At 44.6% G+C, this 13,133-nt stretch overlaps 1 protein-coding gene across 1 annotated transcript in view; it reads right to left on the bottom strand.

Moving 5' to 3' along the window:
- AFF2 (ALF transcription elongation factor 2) overlaps window positions 1-13,133 on the bottom strand; it is a gene marked incomplete at its 5' end in the record, with an annotated part of 37,507 nt that overhangs the window by 9,061 nt on the left and 15,313 nt on the right. The window contains 4 exons of the mRNA XM_007458920.1: window positions 1,530-1,582; window positions 4,565-4,658; window positions 5,468-5,539; window positions 10,131-10,267. Coding sequence (XP_007458982.1) covers window positions 1,530-1,582; window positions 4,565-4,658; window positions 5,468-5,539; window positions 10,131-10,267 — 356 coding nt within the window. The remainder of the gene's footprint in view (window positions 1-1,529; window positions 1,583-4,564; window positions 4,659-5,467; window positions 5,540-10,130; window positions 10,268-13,133) is intronic.

The following is a 13,133-nucleotide window of genomic DNA, read 5'->3' as shown; positions in this document are numbered from 1 at the left end:
GTAGGGAAATGTACCCAAAGTATTTGCTGAATGAATGGGCTGTAACCCCTGGGCGACCGTTTTGAGTTGCCTCATTCAAAAGCTCTCTGCACTACCAAAGGGAGTGTGCTTTCTTCAGACAGAAGCTGCTTTAAAGATCATTTCGGGAGGCTTCTAACGTGACTTCGCAAGCTTAGAATGTGTTTGAGTTCTTTCGTTGCAGAATTAAAAAAATTTTTCTTCCAATGATCCTTTGATGGCTGCTTACCTGAATTTGCCCTTGCTTTACTCCGTGCTCAGAGAAAATAGCTTTCTCTGGGCCTTTCAATAGTTATTTTTATTTTCTGAGCTTGCAGAGAGAAGCGTTCTTTCACTTTCGTCCGTCAGTGTAAGACTGAGACCTAATTCAACGGTTTGAATGGCACTTCCTTTCAATACAGTAATTGAGTTAACACGTAGTTTTTAATGGATCTGTTCCCTCACTCTCAATGTTTTTATGCTCTTAGAGTTCACGATCCCACTGCTTCGGGACTGTGCTTTAAACTATAAAGTGGCAAAGGAGACTATTTCACTGTTCCAGAAAGTGTTTTGATCAGAGACGTTAAGAATTTTGAAACGATGAAAAATGGGCAAAACCCCCCAGCTCTTTGTGAAGGTATACATCCAGCTCTTTGTGAAGGTATACATCCACTGGTGGGAAGTGGGCTTGGGGTGGTGAGGGAGGTATTGGAATCACAGGAGAAACGGATGCTCAAGCAGTTAAGTGTGGGCATGTAGCCAGTTCAGGGCTGAGACAGAACTAGGATTCCAAGTCGCCCTCTGAAAAGGAACCTGTCTTCAGATGAGCCTCCGATGTCACTGGGTCCGGCCCTTTCATTGTAGAGAGAGGAAGGGGCTCTCTTAGTTTACCCTGGGAGCTAAGGGCAGCTTCTGGCCCACGTCAGCTGGCTTCCCAGCTCCTGCCCTACTGCTGGAGGGCTGAGCTGCCCCGAGCAGATAGGGCTCTAAGGACGGCCGCAGAGTGGGTGAGTTCACTGAGCCTCAGACCAGCAGTAGAGTAGCTGCTTTTACATTTTAGGTCAGGGTATTTTAGTATTAACATGAAAATCATCGTGAAGGTTCAGACAATTGGCTGACGAAGTGCCTTCACATTTTCAGCGCTATTATGCCTCCGGTTTTATTAAAGCATTTACCATATATCAATGAATATTTCATTGGTCTTTCATTACTGAGTGAATCACTGAAGAATCACGGCAGTGGAGGTAACTTTACCCTGCCTCCCCGAAATGGCATGGTGCTTGCCATCTCATTAACTGATATCTTTATGGCCGTCATTTGGCTTAAAGATCAAATAGTGAAAGAAATTTGGAATCACATCATGTTAAACTTTTCTGTCCTGCTATTAGCTGAAACCTGACTAGAATTCTGCGAGCACCAAAATTACGGGAGATTCAGAACTGACCTTTCCACCTGGGGTTGTCAATACCCAATATTTGGGGTCTATTCAATCGCTGATTTTCATGAAAACATAATTTTCAGAAGATACTTACTTTCCATTGCCTACCCATGGAGATGGTATCTGAGCGACTTTTGAAGCATTTTGCTAAAAGAGAGAAAGAGAGAGGGAAATGAGGACATCTATCTTGTGTTTTATTAATTCAGAAACAGATGGAAGCGTGATTTCGAGTACATTAATATTGATTGCAGCATTTCGGGATGCCTCCTGTTTCCTTACCAGAGCTGGAATGTATGTGCACGTCAGCACACCACGATGCGCACTCGATGAAAATAGCTGGTTGGGATAATTAGTGGGCTCCAATCAGGACCATGAAAGTCACTTGATGAAAGATCTTATATACTAAAAGGCCCAGTGAAATCAGACTCAGTTCTCCAAGAAGTGGTTTAATTATCCTCATCTGAAATTTATTCTGCAAAACAAGCTCTTCAGAGTACAGACAAGCTTTTCACCTTTAGCTCCAGTTACAAACTTTTTCCTTGGGATGCAAGGTAGGATGTCATTTCTGAAATCCCAGGAACTCGCCAGGACCAAGCAGCATCTGTGTGTGTGTGTGTGTGTGTGTGTGTGTGTGTGTGTGTGTGTGTGTGAGAACCACCTTGATTTGCTATCGTCACATGCATATCCTCATGGCTGATGGTTTTCCAGGGCTGCATTGCAGTGGATCACTAAACAATCTTTGCCCTCTGATGGGCTGGTTTAAACAATGGGCCTCCTCGAAAAGGGAACCCCCCTGCACTGTTGGTGGGAATGTAAATTGGTGCAGACACTGTGGAAGACAGTATGGAGGCTCCTCAAAAAACTAAAAATAGAACTACCATGTGATCCAGCAATTCCACTCCTGGGCGTATATTCGGAGAAAATCATACTTTGAAAAGATACACGCACCCCAATGTTCATCACAACACTATTTACAATATCGAAGATATGGAAGCAACCTGTGTCCATAAACAGATGAGTAGATAAAGAAGAGGTGGTATATATGTACAATGGAATATTATTCAGCCATAAAAAGGAATGAAATAATGCCATTTGCAGCAACATGGACGCACCTAGAGATGATCATACTGAGTGAAGTAAGTCAGAAAGAGAAAGACAAATATCATATGATTTCACTTACATGTGGAATCTAAAATATGACACAGTTGAACATATCTGTGAAACAGAAACGGACTCACAGACATAGAGGACAGACTTGTGGTTGCCAAGGGGGAGGGGGTGTGGGGGAGGGGTGGGTTGGGAGTTTGGGGTCAGCAGATGCAAACTCGTATGTACAGGATGGATAAACAACAAGGTCCTACTGTAGAGCGCAGGCAACTCTATTCAGTATCCTGGGATAAACCACAATGGAAAAGAATATGAAAAAAGAATGTATATATGTATATAACTGAATCGCTTTGCTGTACAGCAGAAATTAACACAACATTGTAAATCAACTAGACTTCAATCAAATACATTTTTTAAAAGAGAATGGGTCTCCTCTGTTTTAGTGGCGGTACACTTGTGGAGCACAGGAAAACCTGACACTCAGCACCGCCCCATGTGGACAACTCGTTATAATGGCCTCACCAGGTGGGAGCCTCCAGTTTTGAACCTCAGAGAAGCTCAACACACTGCCAGAGGAGTGAGTTACTTAACGTCTGTTTGGTATCTGGCAGTGCCCTGAAAGCCCCACAGGACAGGCCGCAGAGGACAGATGCTGGGGCTGGGGCTCAAAGCGCGACCACAGCGTCAGCATTGCCTGGGAACTTGTTAGAAATGCCCATTCTTAGGACCTGCCCCAGACCTATAGCATCAAGACGCCTTTCCAGAGCCCAGGCTGACGCTGTAGACATACGGTCGTGGGCAGCTGCTGCATTTGACCATGTTCACCTCCACAAGCACTGGCTTTATTATGGCCACACCACATGATAGCTGGGGAACCTGCTCCTTTTCCCGAGTTGGTGTCCGCACACAGCTGTGCACCCCCTCTCACCGGGTTCTGATGTTTGAGGTGCGGTCAGGATTTGATTCATTTCAAACAACTGCCTTGGTGCAACTGAGCCAAGTGGTCTGATGAACTTGGCAAAAGAATACTACCACTAAATAAATCTATAAAATTGTCCTTTTCCTTTCAAGACCTGCCCAACGGGAGCCTTGAGCCCCCTCAACTCTAAAACGTGACCAGTGTTATGGGGGTAGAAGCCACCGAAGCTCCAAGGACACCCCCCCCCAAGCCAGTGATACCCGGCACAGTGGCCATGGTTGAAATATCTTGCTCTGCTTGCAGATTAAAGACTTCAGGGCTTCCCTGGTGGCGCAGCGGTTGAGAGTCCGCCTGCCGATGCGGGGGACACGGGTTCGTGCCCCGGTCCGGGAAGATCCCACACGCCGCGGAGCGGCTGGGCCCGTGAGCCGTGGCCGCTGAGCCTGCGCGTCCGGAGCCTGTGCTCCGCGACGGGAGAGGCCACAGCAGTGAGAGGCCCGCGTACCGCAAAAAAAAAAGAAAAAGAAAAAGAAAAAAAAAAACTTCAGCTCCCTAGACGATGCATCTGTTTATTTATTGTTTGTTTATTTTGGCAGCCAAAGCAATCAGCTGTCTTCAAGTGCAACCACTGTCCTCCAAGACTCCCCATGGTCAAAGGGGGTGTGGCTGTCCCCGCAGAGCCCAGGGTGGCTGCAGTGACTTCTCTCACTGCCGAGAAATTTCTAGGCTGGCATCTCATGTAACACGAGGCCGGCCATAGCCATGGCCACAGCTCCAGCCGTGTCCTCTGGTGGCTCCCCCGTGCAGGGTGGGCAGAAGGCACCGCCGCCCCCCGCCCCCGCCCCACTGCAGCTGGGAAGCTGCCCGGGGCCATTTGTTCAGTCCAGAGAACCATCAGGAGATTGAACTATTGTACCTTCTCTCTCTGGAATCAAATCAAACCTAAGCTCTCTGCTGAGCCCCAGAGGAGAGGTGGGAGGAGCCAGGATGAGGAAGGTTAAGCCTTTGGCAGCAGCAACCTTGACATTTAATAACATGCCTGCCATGTCTCATTAGTGATTTAATCACCCGGGGCCTATAAATTATATCAAATAAGGATTTACCTTAAAATATTCCATCAGTGACCTGGAGTACTTCATGGCGTGGTCCTTTTTCAGTTTGAACATCCGCAGGTAGAGAAGTGATAAGCATCGGTAGCTGTGGTGTTGAGGAAAGGACCGTGTTAATGCCAATGCGTAATCAAACCTATAAAACTAAAACCTGATTCCTATTTTGCAGTTACTCTCCTACGGTTATTGAGGCATATAAGTGAAAAAAGAAAAACATTTTCAAAAGAAGGAGTAAGCATAGCACAGGGAACTATACTCAACATCCTGTGATAAAGCGTAATGGAGACGGATATGAAAAAGAATATATATATAGATGTATAACCGAGTCACTGTGCTGCACAGCGGAAATTAACACAACATCGTAAAGCAACTGCACTTCAATAAAATTTTTAAGAAAAGAAAAAAAGAGAGTTCACAAAAGATGGGAGGAGGAGGCCGAATGTCAAAGTCGGGGAGCTATTTTAAGGAGCTACACTGATGACTTTGAGGATGGACGAAGGGGCCCTGAGCCAAGGAGTGCAGGTGGCCTCTAAAAGCTGGAAAAGGCCAGGAAGTTGACTCTCCCCTAGAGCCTCTGGAAGGCATGCAGCCTCGCTGACACTCTGATTATAGGCTCGTGAAACACATTTCAGACTTCTGACCTTCAGAACTGTAAGATAATACATTTGTGTCGTTTTTTTAAAGAAAAAAGAAGGGGTAAGCATTAAAATCCCATCTCGATAAGGGTATAAATTCGGAGAGTAAATGTTTAGTCAGCGACTGAAGAAATCCACCAGTTAGCCTTCCAGAGTTTAACGGAAAACAAGAATAATGATCTGGGGGTAAGCAGCTTAAGTTGACTTTTCAAATCCTTCTGCAACATTTCAGCTGTTTCCTGGTGGCCTCCAGGAGGCTTACCATAGTACGGCCAGCTTTTTGTCCCCATCCGAAGCCAGGGGGCTTGCAAAGTTCTTCAGCCTCATTGCATACCTTTGAAGAGAAAGGACAAGCTCAAGTGGAATCCGTCTGACCCTTCAGAAAGTCCCAAAGTCATTGGCGTTCCCAGCACCTAAATGTGCTAGCCCCACATTTGCCCTGGGTGTTAGGACCGAGAAGGGCACATGGGCAAAAGTGTGCTTTCCTGAAAACATATACAAAACGACGACCACAGGAGTGTCACAATGGCACTGCTGTGACGGATGGAAGCTAGCTCTGGAGAAGCCAGCTACATCCGGGGCCCATGTTCCAGAACAGTGTTGTGGAACTACTGTGGGTCTGGCGTGTGTATAAATGCTGGCAAAATACTGTTTGTAAGAACATTCTAGTTAAACAATGTTATTGGCTTTCAACGAGACGTGGACACAAATGTCAGTTTCAGTTGAGTTTTTGACAGATGAGGTAAATAATAACACAGCTATGTCTGACCTGAGTGTAGGGAGGCCTCCATCACACAGTTAACAACAGCTGTGTGTATCTAATGGCTCAGGTGTGGAACATATTCCTGTAGGAAGTGGTTTTTTTGTTTTCTAAGGGAGGTACATTTCACAGCAGGTAAAGGTCTGAGCGCCCCTAATTTATGGCGCTTGTATATTTTGTCTTTCCATTCTCTTTAATCGTTACTGTTCCACACCGGGGAGATCAAAGGTTGAGTAGGTCCCATTTTTTTTCTTCGAGCTGAGCAGATTCCATTCTGGGCATTTAGACTCTTGAAAATCAATTCATTGCATAAAATCATTGTCTGAGCTTTAATGCAATTTCACAGGCACTCGTGGTGGAATGAGTAACAGAGTTCAGTGTTGCAGAGGGAAGTTGAAAATGTGCAGGCAGCCCCGACTAGCTCTCGATTACGAGAAGGCGACGGCGAGCCCGCACTTTCGGCAGCCTCCCCGGAACACCGGCGCCCCCTATCGCTCTGCTCTCCCCAGCTACTGCCCCAGTTCTGTCCGGTGAACATTTTCCAGCAAAAGGACCCGCGCACTTGATGTGGGTCCCCCCTGTTGTTGCCATATTAAGCAAAAAGGCTTCTTATGTTGTCATAAATCTGTCTTTGACAGCTGGATCACTGAAATGTCAAGTCATTGTGATGCCCCACTTGTCTTCACAAGTATATGTCTATTGCAGATTCCCCAGGCTCAGAGCAACCATAATTACTTGAATGAAAAAAATGGGGTGCTCTCTCTGCAGCCAGCATACCGTCAGCGAGAGAGTAATACAGATCTCTTCAACGTAAAATTACGCTACTAAAAACCATGTTCCTATTACAGTTACCCTCTAATTGCAGCCACTGTTGAAGTGCCTTGATAGTGGAGTTCCAACGGCTTACATGGGCCAGAAGACTCAGTTGCTTTAGCCCATTTTATTCCCAACTGAAACTTCTCTCCAAAAAAAAAAAAAAAAAAAAAATTATACACGCACATATACTAGATATATAAAGTTCTACATATATAGAGGACATACAAAGTAGTGCATGTAGGACTGGTAAAATCTGGGAGAAAAAAGACCTGATGACTTCTGAGTAAGGCAGGTGGACTGTAGCAATGTCCCTGTCCTGGCTGTGATCTTGGACTAGAGCTTCTGCTACATGGGGGGAAACAGGGGGTGGGGGAGAGGTACACAGGAACTTTCTGTATCATGTCTTATAACTGCATGTGAATGTCCAATTATCTCAAAATAAAGTTTCAAAATACTGACTTAAAAGTGAATGGCTGGAGGGAGGGAGACAAAGAGGGAAGAGATATGGGAACATATGTATATGCATAACTGATTCACTCTGTTATAAAGCAGAAACTAACACACCATTGTAAAGCAATTATACCCCAATAAAGATGTTAAAAAATAATAATAAAAAAATAATAAAATAAAATAAAATAAAATAAAATAAAAATTATGGGGGTTTTGTTCTAAAAAAAAAAAAGAAATGGTGAGAAGTGCAAGATAAAAATATGAGCTTCTCTGTACTAGGAGACACTGTAGACAGCAATCAGACCTCATCATTCAGGGTGGGAAAGCTCATTCTCAGAGAGGACCTCTTTGACCATGCTACCTTAATTATGTCTCTTCTGCAATTCTTTATATCACAAAACCTTTTTTTTGGGGGGGGGGTTTCCTAAAAATAAACCCTTATTTATATTTACATTTGTTTTCTGATAGTATTGAAATACAGTCACTAAATCTACACATGCAGATCACCAAGGAGTTTTTCTTTATTCCTGTAACTGACCTCATTGTACTCTTGAGATTCTCTCTCTCTCTTTTTTTTTTTTTTAAAAAAAAAAAAGAAGTGAATGGCTATAAATTCTCCATTGACTTTCACCAGGTTCCACTGAAAATATACTCCTATGGGGAGTAAACTATCACATCATGTAAAAAAACACCTGTGCTTAGACAAAAAGAAAAAAGAATTGTAAATAATAATAAAGGAAAAAGAAGTGTTTTCTAATGGAAATAAATATCACTCAACGATTCACATGGCATTTTTACCAAAAATGAAATTTGATGTTTGGCTTTTCTATTTAGAGAGCATGTGTTTTCCTAAAGGAAAACAAGAAAAAAATAGAGAGAGAGAGAGAGAGAGTGAAAACACCCATAATTTCACCCCCAATTACAGATATGACCTTATTTCCCTCCCAGGTTGGTCCAACGTGCAGAAACGTGCTTTTCGTGGTTAGAAATGCAATGTGTCTATAATTCTGTGGCTTTGCTTTTACTTTAACATCATATTATTAACATTTTCGTGCAGCTACATAGTCTCCATCATTGTTGCATTTCAATGGCTGCAAATCATTCTGTTGAGTGTACTGCGATGTAATTAATTACCCTTCTACTCCTGATGATTTGGTTTGCTTCTAATAGGGTGCTATAATATAGGCCAAACTGAACACTGTACAGATAACTCGTTCTCCTCTTACAAGTCCTTTCTTCAGTATAGAAAATTCAAATTTCTGGAAGTTGAATTACTGGCTCAAAAGATATGAATGCTCACTTGTATAGGTTTTCCTACACAATACCAAATTGCCCTCACTTTACAACGATCAATTTCCATTCCCATCGACAGCATGGAGGAGGCCCAGTTCACCATTATTTTGCATATGTGCTAACACTAGGTATTAACATTTTTACATTTTCCTGTCAATTTAAAAAGTGCCTTGTTTTAATTTGCATTTGGGGATGAATAGAAGGCATGGCTTTTCTGCAGGTTTGTTCATTAAAGTTTCCCCTCCATTTTGAATCCTTGTCGTTTCTGCCAGGATTTTCATCTTGTGCATCTTTGAAAACTGCAGGCAGCCTCATATAGACACTGAGAAATCAATTTCCCCTTGAAAGCTACAAATGGCGGTGGTGGCTTTCACAGGGCATAAAGTAAGTCTGAGAGATACTTTATGTACTTCTCAGAGCAGCGAAAAGCCAAAGATGGCTGCCTGGCCTGTCAAGGGTAAGGCTGGAACTTTCCTCATAATCTCCCTACTTTGGTGGCTTTAACTAAATCTTCTGATTCTATGTAACCATAGTTTTTTTTTTTTTTTTTTTTTTTTTTTTTTTTCCCCTTCTTCTTTATAATGGCTGCCATTCTTCTGATCTTTTCAAATGCTTTCCTGGGAAAATATGCATATGCTAAATCTGTCCGATGTCTGTCTGAAGGCTTAGGTACGAGAGTCCTCAGATTTGTAACAGTTTATTGCAGATGCAAGAACACAATAAAAAGCAGGCCTGGCATTATCGATTAACGAAGCCAGAGGTGGCTGGGATACAAGGACCTATCAGGCGAAGAACTGCTCACTCAATCAAAAGCCATGATGTAGTCCGTCCTGCAGATGAAGGTGCTTATCCACTATGCAGAGGTAGAGGAAATTCTTGTACAAATACCTGCAGATTACTGGAAAGCGCTAGAATGGATATCATTTCTTCTCTTTCCCCTTCTTACAAGAATTTTTTGATTACCCACCAACTCCACTGCACCAAGAGCAACAGGCCAGAAAATTTCATTCAAAATGCAAATGAAACCAATAATCTGTGCCGTTAATACACCCTTCCCTATTATCAACCTCATCTCTCCCCTCCCGCTGCTACCACCTTGACTGTCCCTCAAATTCCAGATGCATGGAGCGTCTACTCCACAGCTGCGGCCTCCAAAGCTGCCTTTGTGTTGGAACAGTGCCCCTCCATTTGTAATAACTGAGGCAGAAATTTTTAGAAAACACGGTTTATAACAGGAATCCCAATAGCACTGCTTTTTGTGAATTATAGAACTGCGCTTTGGAAAGACAAGTGTCCACGCCAAACAGTGAAACGATGATACTTTACTTGCATCCACTACCTTTCCATTTTAATTTTATGAATATTGCAAATTGTAACATTCACGTTATAACCTCTGAAGGGAATGACTGATACAAGCAGTGTCCGTCAGTCATAAATTTTCCATGACATGAGTAAAATGGCAAGAACGAATCATGATGACCGCTAAGAAGAAGATGCCTTGGATGAGTCATTATTATGTGGAAGTGATGGTTTTCAAACATAGCAAAAGCCGCTTCTAATTATGACTGGAAAGAGCTAAGGAAAAAGGTAGCAGAAAGGCACGAACCTGAGAAGCTCCACGGTCTCAGAGTACATGGTGTACGGAGACTTGGCTTCCAGAGGGTCGCGCTCCATGGCGTTGCCACATTCGGTGAAGGACAGGGCTGCATCGGCATAATTCACGGCTTTGCCAAATTTCTCAAACTGAAACAGGAAGGAGACTTGTCAACATGACGGTTCGTCTTCTCTCCTTCATCTAAAGCAGCGGTGTTCAACCCGGGGCAACTTTACACCCCTCCCCCAGGGAACATTCGGCAATGTCTGCAGACCTCTTCGGTTGTCACCACTAGGGATGAGGGGCGTCTAGTGGACAGAGGCCGGAGATGCTGCTAAACATCCCTCAATGCACAGGACAGCGCCCACAGTGGAGAACTGCCCAGCCCAACTGTGCCAAGGTTGACCTATGGAGGGGAGCAATTAGGAATTTGTCTAGACAAGGATGTAACTGATTTCAGGTTCTACTGCCATGACAATGGAGGCTGGTTGAGAAGAGAGAAAACTGCAGCCAAGGTATCACGTCTTTGTGGTATTCCTGTTGTTGTTATCTTTTTGGTGGGACAGGATCCAAATCACTGCCTCGACTAGTTTCTCTTGACTACATTTACTAGACTGGTCATCATAATGTCCTCTAGACAGAGCTGGCAATGAAACCCCGCTTTTTACAAGCCTCCTGGACAACTAAACCATTTAGCCTTTGCTTGGAACTCTAGATGAGCACATCAGCCCCACCCCCAGGAGAAGAATAACAGATGGATGCTATTGCCATGAAAAATGGGAAGTTGCAGTGTGACTGTTGACGATAAACTTTCACTGTAAATGATGGTCTGAAACAGTGTGTCAAAAAGCCCCCAGGGCTTCCCTGGTGGCGCAGCGGTTGAGAGTCCGCCTGCCGATGCGGGGGACGCGGGTTCGTGCCCCGGTCCGGGAAGATCCCACGTGCCGCGGAGCGGCTGGGCCCGTGAGCCACGGCCGCCGAGCCTGCGCGTCCGGAGCCTGTGCTCCGCCACGGGAGAGGCCACGACAGTGAGAGGCCCGCGTACCGCAAAAAAAAAAAAAAAAAAGCCCCAAAATATAGCACTACTAAATATTTTAGTTTAGTGAAATTTTATCGCAAAAGGTTTTAGCCCTGATAATGGTCACGATTAAACTGACTTAGACATGCTGATTTCTTTTTTATGTGTAATGAATATTATATATGACACTTCTATAGTGAGTATTTCCTAACAGTATTTCACATTTTCAATTTTTGATAGCTGGATGGAAGAATTCCACTAATACAGAATTTTATGTGAAAGAACCAATAGAATGCAGATTGAGCTATTCTAATTTTCTTGTATACCTTTTATCAAAATATTTTCTATGCAACTGTGAAGGTTTCAATTCTCAAAACGGCAGAGTAGCTGTCTCTAGCAAAGGATTAAGTACATCTATAAAACGATGAGTTACAGGTCCTGCAGAATACCTTGCTGTAAATGACTCTCTTTGCAATAAATGTTCTCCAGCTTTTATGCACTGCAGGAATTCTGTGCTTTCCTTTCTGTGAGCTGTTGTGGAAAAATATCGGTTTCAGCCCAATTCAAAGCGATTTTATGAAAACCTCCTCCTTCTCTTGCCTTTTACAAGATAATTTCTTTGGGTCATCCGACTCTGATTGGTTCTCCCCTGTGGAAATTAAGTTTTACATCCTGATTTTTGAAACTGACTTTTCATTTGCAAGCCCATAGCCGGAAGGATCCTTAAAGATCACCTGGCCCAAATCTCTCTTTTTCCAAAAGGAATAACTGAAGTCCAGATAGAAGAGTACATGGGCCACAGGGCCAGTTAGGGGCTTGAACTCCAAAGGAGTGCCTAGCTCTGGGGGAGACGTAAGGCAAGCAAAGACATCTTCCTCTAAACGAGTATTTCTCAACCTTTTCTTTTTTTCTTATCATTCCTCCCCACCCCCACCCCCCACCGAGGGAGATTGTTTATAGATTTTTTTTTTTCACACACCCCATGGAAATTTTAATACTAAAGACATGCCGATTATATCCTTATGTACCGTGGCCCTTTGGAGGGCAGTGGATGGTGGCCACGCGCAAGTCACAGCGCAGAGACTGTCGTGGTCCTCCATTACAGCCCTCCCAGTGGCAAACAGCACAGGGCAGCTAAGTCCTGGCTGGACACAATGTGATGATGGAGGGTGTGATGTTTTTTTAACCCAATGGAGTTGAACTGACACCTCTAATTATGCTGGGCTTTAGTCAAAGGTGAGGACCCTGAATTGAGGGCAGTGGTTCTCAACCTTGGCTGCACTTGGGAATCACCCGGGGAGAGCTTAAGTTTAAACCCATGCCTGGGTCCCAGTGTCGGAAATTCTGATTCCATTTCTCTGGGGTGCGGCTTGGGCATCAGGGCTACTTTAAAGCTCCCCAAGTGATTGTACCACACGACTGAGACCCCCTGTTAGGTGGCTCAGTCAATCAGATGACTCCCCATGCTCTCACAACCCTTGGAGGCAGCGAGGCCAAGCGTCAGGGGAAAGCTAGAGAATAGAACTTCCTTTCTGTGTGCGGGGATCTAGGCTGGCTGTGGGCCTCACTCTGGAAACATGTCATCAAATGCAGCAAGGAGCTGAGATTTTTCTACAGACCTGAGTTTCCCAGAGCAAATGACTGAGGCCACTTAACTGGCTCTCAGCAGCCCTCTCCCTGCCCACACCAGTTCGGGTTTACTGGAACCCATGGGAGCTCCCAGCTTTCCCAGGGCAGTTTCAAAGGTCATTTCAAAATCACTTGAAAGACAGTACAAGTGGGGCTTCCCTGGTGGCGCCGTGGTTGAGAGTCCGCCCGCCGATGCAGGGGACGCGGGTTCGTGCCCCGGTCCGGGAAGATCCCGCGTGCCGCGGAGCGGCTGGGCCCGTGAGCCGTGGCCGCTGGGCCTGCGCGTCCGGAGCCTGTGCTCTGCGGCGGGAGAGACCGCAACGGTGAGAGGCCCGCGTACCGCAAAAAAAAAAAAAAAAAAAAAAAAA

This window comes from Lipotes vexillifer, unplaced genomic scaffold, assembly GCF_000442215.2.
Source record: "Lipotes vexillifer unplaced genomic scaffold, Lipotes_vexillifer_v1.1 scaffold1790, whole genome shotgun sequence".
Classification (NCBI taxonomy): domain Eukaryota; kingdom Metazoa; phylum Chordata; class Mammalia; order Artiodactyla; family Lipotidae; genus Lipotes; species Lipotes vexillifer.
The sequence above is the reverse complement of the archived record's forward strand: the minus strand, read 5'-3'. Positions and strand labels throughout refer to the sequence as shown.